This window comes from Rhinolophus sinicus, linkage group LG06 (genome assembly GCF_036562045.2).
Source record: "Rhinolophus sinicus isolate RSC01 linkage group LG06, ASM3656204v1, whole genome shotgun sequence".
In the NCBI taxonomy this organism is placed as follows: Eukaryota; Metazoa; Chordata; class Mammalia; order Chiroptera; family Rhinolophidae; genus Rhinolophus; species Rhinolophus sinicus.
Window position 1 is genome coordinate 70595109 of NC_133756.1, and position 13983 is coordinate 70609091.

Genomic DNA, 13983 nt, shown 5'->3' on the forward strand with positions numbered 1-13983 from the left:
AAAAGAAACACTTTTCACTGACCACAATTTTCATGATTCATGAAGCTTTTCAGGATCCTGCAATATTCAGAGTTAGCAGGAGGATCTGTAAGTGCACTTTCAATAACAACAATCGTAGCTAACAGTTATGAGCCTGTATATGTGTCCTGTTCTCAGTATCTCAGCATTCTAAGTGCTTTACATGCATTCACTGCTTTAATTGTTATCCTGTTAGCAGGTAATGAAAGTGAAGCACAGAGAGGTCAGGGGACTTGCCCCAGCTCACACAACCAGTATCAAGAAACTGGGACTCAGTGTCTGGCTCAGACTTCACCTGTAAGCCTCTTTACTGGCATGTCAGTCAAGTTCTGCTTAATCAGTTTGTGAAAGTCGTTTTCACCTGCCTTAGAAAACGTCTGCTCTAGACATTGAATAAAACAAATGTGTATAGAACTTCAAGAATAAAAGAGATGGTTACCAACTCTGTATATATTAAAACCCACTGACCTGCACAAGTTAAATAGGTAAATTTCGTGTTATGTGAATTACCACACAAAAGCAGTCTTTCAAAAAAAGAGTGGAGTAAAATGCATCAGCCTCACCATGTATTAATTATGAGACCTTGGGTCTGTCGCTGCACGTGAAATTTCTCTTATGAAATAGAGTTAAAGACTACTGGTCTCATTGTTTTTTAATTTGCGATAAGAATGTATAAACATTACCTAGCTCAGTGCCTAGCACACAGAAAGTGATCAGTAAAGGGTCAGTTTTTAAAGTCAAATTCTTAAAAACTAATTCTTAAGGTTTTTTTCCCACCTGCCATCCCTGAGGCATCTGCTCAGTGTGAGCCCATCTGAGATAAGATACTTGGCAGAGCATCTGGTGATTTTTGGTAAAACATGAAGCCATCAAATTACCAGTTTAAAAATCTCTGGTCCTCATATCTTTCAAGCTGTTGAAAAAACGGAACATACTATTTTTATTTTTTTCTAAAAGATCAATGAGACTCCTTAAAAAAAAAAAACGGGCCTATCTTGGTCCATGCTAGTCCTTCTAAAAAGTGAATTTCCTTTTCCAACTATTTTCTGTAATTTCCAGAAGCACTGATCATTCATTCATCCTTCAAATATTTATTTAGCACCTACTATGTATCAGACACTGCTAGGCCCTGAGAATAACACAGTTACGTCCTTAGAATTTACGACAACCCAATGGTGTGAACAAATTTCTGAAATGGCATGGAAAGCATTCTTTGGCTGACTGCCAGCCACTCGACATTCTTTGAAAGTAAATAAAAGTTATCAGATGCCATTTACTGAGTGCCGCCTATGTTTGGGCTGTATACCAGACACTTGACAACAACACCTTATCTCTTGGTAATTTAGGAGCTAGGGAGGAAGCAGACTAACCCACACGCTAACCAATGTCTCAATTAGACCGTGGCTGGAGTGAATGGGAACTGCACAATTTCGGAGTTAGAGGACCTAATCTTCATCATATTATGCACTGGGATTGATTAGACTGCCCTGACTAGGTACTTGGCCCTATCTCCCTGTTACACATGCAACTTTCAAGAACATAAAAAATTTCAAATAAGGATCCATGAATTTTTCATTATTTAAATACTGGTTTTAAAACAAAAATAATACTAGAGCAGGCCGTATCAAAAGGCCATTGGTCTTCAGGCACAGTTACACCCAAAGCTTGCAAGATGTCATGAAGTATTCTGTGGAATTTTGTGATGGTAAAGCTCTATTAGCTGCTGTCACAGTACGGTAGAAAAAGTGATGTGACGTCAAGAATGACAGTCATCCATCCATGACCTGACTTCCCAGAGAAGCTCTACCCCATCTCCTTGCAGATTCAGCAATAAGATTATTGCACCGAGGTTTATAACAGATCAGTGAGCATTCTTACTTCTACTCCGTTAAACACAGGTCCTCCATTGGCTCCACCCAGTCATACCTGAGGCCATAGTTAACCAGTCAGTACAGGCACGTTAGGTTTCCTACAGCAGAAGGAAGAACGGAATGAGTGGGAAGGTCACCCACAGCCAGTACATTATGCGAGAGCCCGGCTAAAAGTCCTTCCAGCAGGGCTTCAAGATGGGTTCTTAAAAATTTAAGCAGATACTGTGAGGAAAGAATAAAACTAGTACTTATGTACATCACACCAAAAGATTAACACAACTGATTTGTTTATTGAGTGGTAAATTTAGAGTTGTAAATTGTGTTAAAATTGTAATTATATAATTGATAAGTAGCCAAATTAGAATTGTGAAATATAGCTTTTTCATTTATGTTTTTCTTTTTTAACATTGGATTTCATTCCTTTTTTAAAAGTTAGATGTTACACGAACTTTAATATTAATCTAGCTTTGGCAGAGATGCGGTGGTTTAATGGATTAGAGCATTTAGCTTTTTACCCCAGAGAGCAATATTTCTTCTTTCTCTCCATAATTAGATAATCCGCTCCTACCCATTACCAGGGCACTAAATTTCAAATTCTCCATACACCTGAGCAGGCTGCTACATATCTGGCCACCTTAATTTTAGTCTTTGATTTATTGAAGCTGAATTACATGCCTAACTCTTCCTGGAGCTCTGGGTGAATTTTATTGCAAAAGCAGTGGGGAGAAAGTTACCATCATATATCTCTCTTGCTGGGCAGAGATTTTAGATACACAAGGGGGTCTCTATCCCACTGCTCCATGCTCTGTATGCTGGATTTACAACACTGTGAAGCCCAGCTCTAGGGTTACATACAGGCATATCAGAGACGAGATGGGGAATTTGATTTTGCAATAATGATTACTTGTTGAAGGAGCACACATTCCTGCAGGCTCTGCCTTTATTCCCCATACTACTGGTGAATAAAACTAATTCCAACTGCTATCTAATCTAGCAAAACTCATCTTTCACTTATGAGAGAGGCCAAAGAAAGGTAGACCAGAAGTCAGGAGAATTTGAGATGTTGGCCATTTTCACTATAATATCTCAAGGCTTTCCACAGTTCTTTCAGGAATATTTTCATCTTTTAAACTTCCTTTGTGGGGAGAATGAAAGCTTTGCATCCTTTCCAGCCTGGTGAGTTGATCTGATGGCTCATTCTTGCTGTCTCTCCCACTTCAAAGAGACTGGGCCCCAAAGGCTCGCCAACTGTATTATGGATCTTGCAGACTTGGCTTGTCATTCCTGCTGGGTGTCATCTGTTCTCACAGTCCAGCAGTGGATAATTTTTGTCCTCCCTAACATCATCTGCTTGAGAAATTTGTGCCTGGCAGGCCTGTCTGTCCAAGTTAAGCCTGAAATACAGTAGCCACACAAATAATTTGACAAGGTATAGCTCCAAACAATAAGGCTATAGGCTTGCTTTGACCAAGACCGCAGACATCCAGCCATTTGATTACAAATTCCAAAGTTTCTTTGGTGCAGTTCATGAATTAGCCTCTTCATGTAATAATAGGTTATCCTTCCTCCATTGCCCCATTTTTCCTGACTTTCTGCCTCTCTCTCTCTCTCTCTCTCTCTCTCTCTCTCTCTCTCTCTCTCACACACACACACACACACACACACACCTCTCCTTATCTTAAAGGACCTTTTAACCCTTTGGTTGGCCTTTGCAGGAGCTTTGCAGTTCTTGACTTTTCAGCACTTGACTCAAGCCCTATCACTTAAATGAAAGAACTCTAGAGTTAACTATCATTGTCAGAAGTTTGAGGAATGGGTAACCGACTTTGGGTACTAGACTTTAGCCCATGCAGTAATCCCCGGGGCTTCTCCAAACTCAGGTTGCCGGCCACAATTTGAGGTTCTGAGTCAAGAGGTCTGGTGCAGACACCTCAGAGAAGCACTGTACTACAACTGTCTGAAGTTTAGGGGACAGGCATAGAGCAGCTACATTTATCCAAAAACTTGTGTTTGGTTTTTTGCACAACTGAGTCAAATTTTCTGAAGCTATGACCAGAGTGGTGGCCAAGTCTGCACTCTCACTGGTTGGCCCTGTCACAGGAGCAGTTTCTCTCCATAGTAGCTCTCGCAGTAAAGCCCTCCGTGTTCTCCAAGTGGTGTGGCTGAATGCTGTACTGAGTGCTGCTTGTTCCCCATTAGAGAAGACTCTCTAGGGGGAACAAGCAGCACTCAGTACAGGAAGGTTCAGTACAGGACCGTAACATTGGAAGATAGCTGATGCCAACACACAGCCTGCCGCCGCACACCACGCGACCGCTCAGGCCCAGGGTGCCAGTGGCATTTCTAAAACTTCATGAGTTCATGTGCAGTGATATTGACTATCTTACTCCATAGACATGCTAATCTTTTCCCCTCGTTTGCTTTCATATTTTCTTCCATTTTTAATTTTTTAACTCACTTCAAAAATAGGTTCAACAAAAAGAGATAAACAGTAATGCCAATAGAAAGTGTTGTGGAGAAAATCTCATGAAATGAATTTGATTAAAAAAACAAAGTGAATTTCGGAGTCCCCTCTCAGTTATGCTTCTCCTTGATGGGCTTATACTAAGGAATGAATTTCAGATTTTGTTCTCAACATGCATGTAATTAAATATTCATTTTCTAATTTTCATAAGATTCAATATGGAATTAGCAAATAATTTACCCTAAAGTCAGAACTTCTACTAAATTAACATTATTTTATTTTTAGATGTCTTAACACAAAGCACAATAATGGAAAAACCCCTTCTCAAATCCATGGTTTTAAAGTGTCTGACATTGAAGAGTTTCTGAAAATGACCTTGTATAGAGCACTATGAAAGTGAGAACAGCTGATCGTAAACCACAGAAGTATTTAGTGTGTGATTCCATTTATGTAATATTTTTGAAATGACATTTTGGAAATGACGGATACAATAGTGTTGGGGCAAGGGCAGAGAGGAAGGTGGGTATGGTTACAAAAAGCTACCATGGGGCATCTTTATGGTTTTTGAAATTGTTCAATATCTTGACTCTGATGATGAACACATAAACCTACATGTGAAAAAATTGTACAGAACTAAATACACACACACACACACAATGAATACAAGTAAAACTGGAGAAATCTGAATAAGGTTGGTGGATTTTATCAGTGTCAATATCCTGATTGTGATATTGACATTTACAAAATGTTACCATTGGAGGGAAACTGGGCAAAGTATACTAGGAATCTCTCTGTATTCTGTTTTACAACTGTGTGAGAATATGCAATTATCTCAAAATTTCATGTACAAATATACAGAAAAGTCTTATCAATCCAGAAACGAGATAACACAAGAACTTTTAGCCTCAAAACTCTGAGATTCCAAGGAAAAACTCAGAGCAGCCCCACCCCCAGCTGAAGGTACGGGCACAACAGCCCTTCTCTCACTCTCTCCTCACTGAGCTGCAGTGTCAAGCTTTCTGGAAAAGTGGAGAAAGAAACAGAGGCATGTACTGGATCTGACCATCCCAGCAAACAACACAGCTCAGTGGTGTACAGAGCAGTACAATTAAAGGGCTAAAACATGTATCTATCTACAGGCTATGAGCAAGAGTTGCAGAAAAGTAATTGTGTATTGATTTAATATTCTTTTCTGGTGGACTGTATGCTCCACAAGGGAAGGAAAGGCTGAGCAGTCTTGCTCCCTGCTATATGGTCAGCTCCCTAGCTCTGCATTTGGCACATAGAAAATGCTCAATACATATTTGTTCAATGTGTTTGGATAAAAAAATGAAAAGCCCATATGGGCTGATAGAGTTAATATGGCTTCTCTTTTCCTTCCTTCCAAACCTCCCTTCCTCACTTTCTCCTCACCCACCACCTACACTTAAACACATATACAGGGACCAAGATTGTTTCTGCCACATACAAATTGGGCAGTCATTTAACCTCTTTGTGCCTCAGCCTTCCTCATCTGTGAAAGGATCACAGTAATACCTACTTCAAAAGCTTGCCATGAGGATTAAATGAATTAATGTGTGTAGAGGACTTCACGTTATCTGGCATGTGGTTAAGTGTCATGTAGGTGTATGTTCAATTGCAACACAATTCTGACACTGATTCCCGGAGTTAGCTCAGATGGCCCTCACTTCAGACACCAGCCAAATGCTCCATGGTTCCCAGACCACCTGTGCTACTGACCAGCTGTCTACAAATTTTGGAGGTTCCCACTTTACCTTCTCAGGTTTAATAATTCACTAGATTGACTCACAGAGCTCAGGAAAGTGCTATACTTAGGATTACAGTTTTATTGTAAAGAATACAAATCAGGGCCAGAAAAATGAATAGATGCATAGGGTGAGGTCTGTGAGCATCTCAAACATGAAGCTTTTTTGTCCTCAGTACTCCTCACCATCTCGGCACATCAGTGTATGATTACCAACCAGGATTTCACTAGAGCTTCAATGTCCAGGAGATTTGTATTGGGATTTCCTTACGTGATATGGATGATTAAATCACTGGGCACATGAGGTTATGTCCCAGGAACCAGGGACAAAAATCAGCCAGATTCTTTATTATACCACATAAATAGAGTTTACTGAACTGAAAAGGAAGACGGGGGAAAAAAGCATTCCAGGAAGGGGGTGTCTAAAACTAAAGACACAGAAATAAGTCTGGCATAGTCATGGCACAATAGAAAGACCCCTCGCTGACAGGGCTTTGCTATATTGGAATGCACCAGCCTTGAAGTTGAAAGGCCAGGGCTTTGACCATGATTCCGCTACTCGATAACTATGGTGCCATCTTGCGGGAGTATAGGCATCTTTGTAAGCCATCTTAAATCCTTCCTGAGAGGTGGTCATATTTAAAAACGTACACATACTACTTAGTGGGTTAAAAAAAATATTATTTCTCATGACACTGGGTTGATTAGGCAGTTTTCTGGTTCCATTGCAATTCATGTGACTGCATTCAGCTAGCTGATGGCTGGGCTGAAAGCTCCAAGAAGGCCTCCTTCGCCCATGGGGCACCCTTGGTGCGAACAGCTAGAGTGCTTCAGTTCTCACCTACACTGTATCTCTCTACATGTGATGTCGCATCTTGCAGTGCTTCCTACTCAATGGCTTCTCTAAAACAGGATAGCCTGGACTCCCTGACGAGAGAAAAAGCAGAAACTGCCAGTTGTCTTAGAGCCCAGAACTGGCACAGCACTTTTCCCACCATGTTCTGTTGGTCAAAGTAAGTCACAAGGCCAGTACAGATTCAAGGGTAGAAGAAACAAACTCCATCTTTCGATGGGAGGAGCACCTGCTGCATGTGTATAGAGAGGAGAGGAATCATTGCAGCATCTTCAGAGACTCTACATATCCTTTGACCCTGAGTTTACTCATCTGAAAATGGATATTTTATTATCTACTTCAACTGGATTAATGAGAAGATTAAAAGACATATATGATAAGTGATAGCATTTTTTAAGTTGTAAAGTGCTAAGCAAGTACAAGATACTACAGTGGTGGGTGATAAAGGGAGACTGGAAGAATGAGTGCAGATTATATTGGGCTATAAAAGGAGATTGAGGAGGTTATTGTAATAATATTTAGTGAGCATTTGCTATGTGCCAGGCACGTACTAAGTGCTTTACAGGTATTAAATTCTCTAAATCATCACAACAACCTTATAAGATGGATATTTTATTGCCATTTTACAGAAAAGGAACTGCAGACAAGTGGCAGGGCCAGAATTTGAACCCAATTCTGTTTGGTTCCAAAGTCTTAACCTGCACCCAGAGCTCTTTTATCACTTGTATCGTAATCAATCAGCAATTGGGTAAGGGGGGGTAGCAGCTACCTCAGAACTACTGAAACAGAATTTTTGGATGTGGAACCCAGAATCTGCCTTTTTGACAGTCACATTAATGTGCGAGAAGCATTCAAACTTGTTCTGTACAGTGAGCCTTCTTAGGTTTTTCAGTAGTTCTACGACCTAAGAAGACAAGCTCAGAGAAAATTTAGGATTGCAGGTGCAGAAGAAAACTTGAATAAGAAAAGTGCGCAGCAGTGGGGAGAATATTAAAGGGCTTTAAAAATAATTACATTTTGTAGAGGTTGATACTAAAGCTAAGGAAATGAAAGTATGACTAGAAAGCTTAGAAGCCTGACCCAACAAAGTACAATTAACTAAGTTTACATTTTATTAATTCATCTATTTTTTGCCTCTTTGCATTTGGGCTTGTTATTTCTTCTGCTAGAAAACCCCAAGTCACATCTTCACCCCACCCAACTTGGCTAACATCTCTTCATTTCAGGTCTCAGGACAAATGCTGCCTCCTCTGGCAAGTCTTTCCTGGCCACCTTCCACCCCCAGGGGTCCCACATGTGTGCTGCACCTTCCTCCATCCTATCATTAACAGGCCCTATATTGTAAATGTTGGTTTATGTTCCTTCTTCAGCACTAGACTGGGAGGCCCTTGAGGGTAAGGACAGCAGGAAGAGAGGAAGGAGAAAGGGAGAGATGTGTCTTAGAAAGAACCACTAAACGAACCTAGGAGGTCAAGGAGGAGACAGTGCAAAGTTGCAGTGTTTGTACTTTGAACAGGCATGAAGGCTCATTGAGAATACAAGATGAACTTTATAGCGTTTACCAAACGATAGCAGTTTGATATATGGCAGCCGCATAGTTGTCTCTTCATGACAAGAACAAATTAAAAGTGGCCTAGCAAACGGGTCCCTTCAGTGATTACATGCATTTTATCTTAACCCATATAAAAACTGGTTGAGCTTTTGTGAATACAAAAGACAAGAAGTGATTTTTTCATTTTCTTCACATGACACGAATAAGTCTGATAAGTGATTTGGGCAAGTAACTTAACCTCTAACCGTTCCTTCATTTGTGATAAAGAGATGATGAAACTGTGCCTCCGAGTTGCTATGGTGACCAAATGTGGCAATGCTCGTCAAAATACCTTATAAAGTATTGGCAGATAATATATTACTATTATTAACATTATTCGGCGACTGTCCCCCTTCGCCCCCAACCTCTCTAAACCACAATAAATCCCAGCAGACTTAGGGGGAATAATAGTTTAGCGCTAACGTCCACGCAGCTTCCTGTTCCCGCATCATTTGCCCGAACCCAGCATGGCGGCATCGGCTTCGTCACGATCACATCCCTTAGCTACACTACCGGGACCTTAAAACAACCGCCGGGTGGCTAGACTCAGCTTTTTCCGACGCCCTTTGATGACGCCAAAAGCCGCGCCAGAAAAGCGGGCGAAGCAAGTTTACCCGGGCGCGCGGCGGCCGCGGGGGGCGGAGCGGGTCGGGATGAGTGGCGGAGGGACCGAGGCCTCGGCGGGTGGCGAGGCCGCCGCGGGCGGCGGCGACAAGAAGAGGGACTCGCTAGGGACTGCGGGCTCGCCAGCGCACCTCATTATCAAGGGTACGGAGTGGTAGGGCTATCGCCCCGGGGGACCCCAGCGCAGCCCCAGCCCCCAGGCGGCGCCCTCTGACCCGGGGCCGTGCCCCCGGCCGCCCACCTCCCGGCGGCCTCGTGTTTGTGGGCGGTGGGGGTTTCGTGCCCGGTGCCGGTCTATTTCTCTGCGCCAGGTGCCTCCTAGTACTAACTACGGCCGAACCCAGTCCCTCTTCCTCAAAACAAAACAAAACACCGCAGACGTGCGTCTTCGGGCCCGCCTCCCCTCCCCCTCCCCAAACCCGGACCCCTGGGCGCGGACCCTTTGTGGATGCGGCCTCACGACCGACTTGTAACGCAGAGAGCCCCAAGTTTGGGAGTCCGGAAGGCCTGCGCCCCGGGCAGATCGCTCAGGAGTTGTGTGACTTCAGGTCGGCCGCTTTGCCCACTCTCTGACCCTGTTTGTCTGCTCTTGGGTCCTGCAAGGAGTAAACGGGATAACAAATGAACGCGTCTTGAAACTCGCAAGCGCCATTCTCGGGTACAGATGTCCATGTGTCCTGTCTGCTTTGAGCTCGGAGAGGGTTATGGCCTAGTTACCACCCGGATTCTCACAGAACCTGAATTTCGTTTGATGCCTAAAGTTTACAACAGCCCTGTTACCTGCAGCAAGATCTTGCTCAGATACTGCACTTGCTTGTCGCTCTTCCTTAACCCCATCCTCACCCTGTCAGCCCCACCATTGCAGGGTAGAAGCCCTTGTAGGATTCCAGAGCCCTTCAGCACAGTCCTGGGAACTGCATCCCTCCGTTGCTGCCTATTTCATTTCAACCTTGTCTGTCAGGATTGTAGGTAACCCCAGCACAGCTGGCCATGGCCATTTCTACACTTCAGGTTGTCTCTCAAATCTAATTAGGATGTGGGAGTGGTGCATGGGTGTTAAGTCTAAATTAAAATTGTTTATATGTGCAGTCTTAAACATTTTTTAATTGTAAAATACATGTAACAAAATTATAACAACCATTTTTAAGTGTATAGTTCAGTGGCTTTAGTACATTCATTCACATTATTGTGCAACCATCACCACCATCCATCTCCAGAACTTTTTCCCCAACTGAAATTCTGTCCCCGTTAAACACTAACTCCTCACCCCCTCCTCCCCACAGCTGCTGACAGCCACCTGTTTTGTCTCTGAGTTGGGCTACTTAGGTACTTTACATAAATGTTACCATATAGTATTTATCCTTTTGTGATTGGCTTTTTCACTTAACATAATGTGCTCAAAGTTCATCTATGTTGTAATGCATCAGAATTTCCTTTTTAAAGCTAAATGATACTCCACTGTGTGTGTATACACACCACATATTGTGTATCCATTCATCTGTGGATGAACACTTGTGTTGCTCCCACTTTTTGGTTACTGTAAGTAATGCTGCTATGAACATGGGGTTGCAAATATATGAGTCACTGCTTCAGTTTTTGGGGGTATATACTCAGAAATGGAATTGCTGGATCAAAGATAATTCTATTTTTCAACTTTGAGTAATCATACTGTTTTCCATAGAGGCTGCACGATTTTACATTTTTACTAACGGCACAAACAAGGGTTCCAATTTTTCCACGTCCTTCCAACACTTGTTATTTTCCGTTTCTTTGGTAATGGCCCTCCTAATGGGTATGAGGTATCTTGTAGTTTTGATTTGCATTTCCCTACTGAATAGTGGTGTTCAGCATGTTTTTATGTGCTTCTTGGCCACTTGTATAGCTTCTTTGAAGAAATGTCTATTCAAGTTCATTTTTAAATTAGATAGCTTGTTGTTGAGTTGTAGGAGTTCTTTATATATTCTGGATATTAACTCCTTTTCAGATACATGATTTGCATATATTTTCTCCCATTCCATGGCTTGTCTTTTCACCCTGTTGATCATATCTTCTGATGTACAGAAGTTTTTTACTTTAATCAAAAACTTTAAATAAAGAAAAGATAATTCAGGGTAAGTTTGTCTAGAATGTCCTTGGCTTTTTTAATGGAATCATTCATTATTTTCATTCAGAAAAATCGATTTTTAGTTCATCTTATTTGAAGACTGTCAGTTGTGAACAGATGTTTATTGAATTATATTGCCAGAGTCCAATGAAAGGGAGACATAAATAAATGATTTCAATATTTATGCCCTGGGTCTTTGAGGGTTCTGGCCCATGGGTGGGTGTTAGGAGGCGGAGACTGGCAGATCCGAGGGCTCCCTGGAGGATGGAGTATTTGATCTGAGTCTTGAGGAATAAAGTATTAGCAGTTAAGAAAAGAGGGCAAGGGTATTTTGGACTTATTTTGGAACAGCATGAGCAAAGGAATGGTGGGGCTGAAACAGCATGGTATTTTTGGGAAACTACACGTATTGCTACCGTGTAACTCAGAGAAAGGTCAAGTTTGGTGGAAATCAGACCATAGAAGATGTCTTTTGCCTTTTTGAGGAGATTGGACTTTTTCTTTAATGGTAGGAAAGTATCCAACGATAATAAGCTCAAGAATCGTGTAGTTAGATTCATATTTTAAGTAGAGCACTCAGGCAGATAGTAGTTGGTCCTCATCGTGCAGATTGCTTATTTGTGAATTTGCCTGCTTGCTAAGATAAATTTATAACTCCAAAATCAGTATTGGCGGTGCTTTCACAGTCATTCCCACATACGCAGAGCAGAGAAAAATTTGAGTTGCCCTATGCTCACATTCATACCTGAGATTGAACAAGGCAACACTCTGCTGTTTGTTTCAGCTCTCATACTGTAAACAAGTGTCCTTTTGCTTTCTATTTAGGGCCACATTTTCCAGATTTTTGTGTTTTATTGCTGACTTTGCTGTTTAAAATGGTCCCCAGGTGTAATGCTGAAGTGTTCCTAAGCACAAGAAGGCTGTGATGTGCCTTACAGAGAAAATACCCGTGTCAGAGAAGTTTTTGGGGGGCATGAGTTCGATTTAATCAACAGTCCAGAAAAAAGGAAATTCAGCAATCTGTGAGGCCACCCTGGAAAGTGCCAAGGTAACATTTAGTGTGATGAAGCAATGAAAAAGCAGCTAAATTTGTGGATGTATGAGATGATGACCGATGGAGAATTAGTAGCGGATAGCACTGTTGTAAAACTAAAAGCCAAAGAAATTTATGGTCAGTTATCAACGGTCAGGAAAATGTTCAACACTAGCCAGCTAGTGCTGGCTGGCACTTTCAGAGGTGGGACAGTGTGAAAACTGTTAGACTAGTCGGTAAAGCAGGTTCTACAGAACTTTAAAAATACCTGCTAAAGGTTGTACAGGAAAAGGTGATATTGGAAAAGCAGATTTTCAACACTAACACTGGTGTGTTTTACAAGCATCTTGGTAAAGGAACCTAAATGACACAAATAGCATCTTGGTTGACAAAAAATGTGACCAGAGGCTTGCAGTAACCTAACCCTATATTTGCTTTAGGAGCAGTAGTTCAGTATTCACTAGTTCAATGTGCAAGGCAACTTTATAAACATAACTACTGCAAGTGATGAGAATTGACTCTATGCAGAGTGGGTTAGAGAGAGGTATGGCTGTAGCTGAAGCAGAGTGACGAGCCAGGACGGGAAAGGGGCGGTCTGAGAAGTGGTGAGGAAGAATGACATCTGTATGGCAACACTGGGCTTATCTTAGGGGAAAATTGCTATGCCGTAAATTGTTCCTTAGGATATGCAAAAATCCACGTATTGTATTAAAGGCCTCCAAATTCAGGGCCAGGGGACAATGCTTTTATTAGACAGTGAGAGATCTGCGGTTTGCTGTGTTCCTCCTTGTTCTGGAGCCACACAGCATATTGACCTTCCATTAAAGGACTTATCTCTATTTGTGTGAAGGGATATTTGTCTAACTCACACAGTAGAGCATGAACTTTTAGAGAACAAAAGTTCTCTCTATATATATATAATCTTTTGTATGTCAAACAACAAAAGAATGATTTGCATGTAGCAAAGCCAGCGTTGGAATTATGTGAAAATCTGTAGCTTACATTCACATTATTTGTAGAGAATTTATTTGTAATCCTTGGGACTCCTACAAACTCTAGATTATTATAATGTACTTGTTTTGTTGTTATAATGTTATTAACAAAGCTAGTTAGTGACTTAACTTCTATGGTAATGTGCATTTCAGAATCTTTCCCCACCCCTCCCCAAATTTGTACTGTCTTAAACTCTGGAGCACGTGCAAGGCTGTAGGAGTGATCATTATCCACGTCTAAACAGAATTGAATTCTCTCCAAAGGCTAAATAAATTCCCTTTATATCAAGCCACAGAAACAGATCTCCCCAAATCAACAAAGCTTAATGGCTTCTTAGTCATATGGAAAAATACCTGTTAACTCATATATCTACTGTGGATATTATAAATAATTTGGTCTCTGAGATACTAGAGAAGAGAGATAATTTCAGGGCAATATAGTAAGTGGTATGATGGAACTACGCGTATATGCCCTGGGTGCTTTGGAAGCATAAAGTAGGGATAGAATGAATGATACTTTGGAGGAAGTGTGACATCTGAGCAGTTCGGAGGAAGAGCCGGGATTAGGGAGTTGGGGGATGTTCCAGGTGGTGGCAGTATTTTGAACTGGCAAGGATGCATGAGGCAGTGTGGTGTGGTGTGTTTGGAAAGCTGCAGGTAGTTCAGAT

The 13983-nt window shown here is 41.7% G+C and overlaps 1 protein-coding gene across 2 annotated transcripts in view; it reads left to right on the forward strand.

Moving 5' to 3' along the window:
• The first annotated feature begins 9137 nt into the window (after positions 1 to 9137).
• BLOC1S5 (biogenesis of lysosomal organelles complex 1 subunit 5) overlaps positions 9138 to 13983 on the forward strand; it is a 39910-nt gene continuing 35064 nt past the window's right edge. Inside the window, exon 1 of one of the 2 annotated variants that reach the window (XM_019745420.2) lies at positions 9138 to 9330. In XM_019745420.2, the coding sequence (XP_019600979.1) occupies positions 9216 to 9330 (115 nt within the window). In that variant the 5' untranslated portion in view covers positions 9138 to 9215. The remainder of the gene's footprint in view (positions 9331 to 13983) is intronic. The other variant, XM_019745419.2, reaches the window with a different exon arrangement.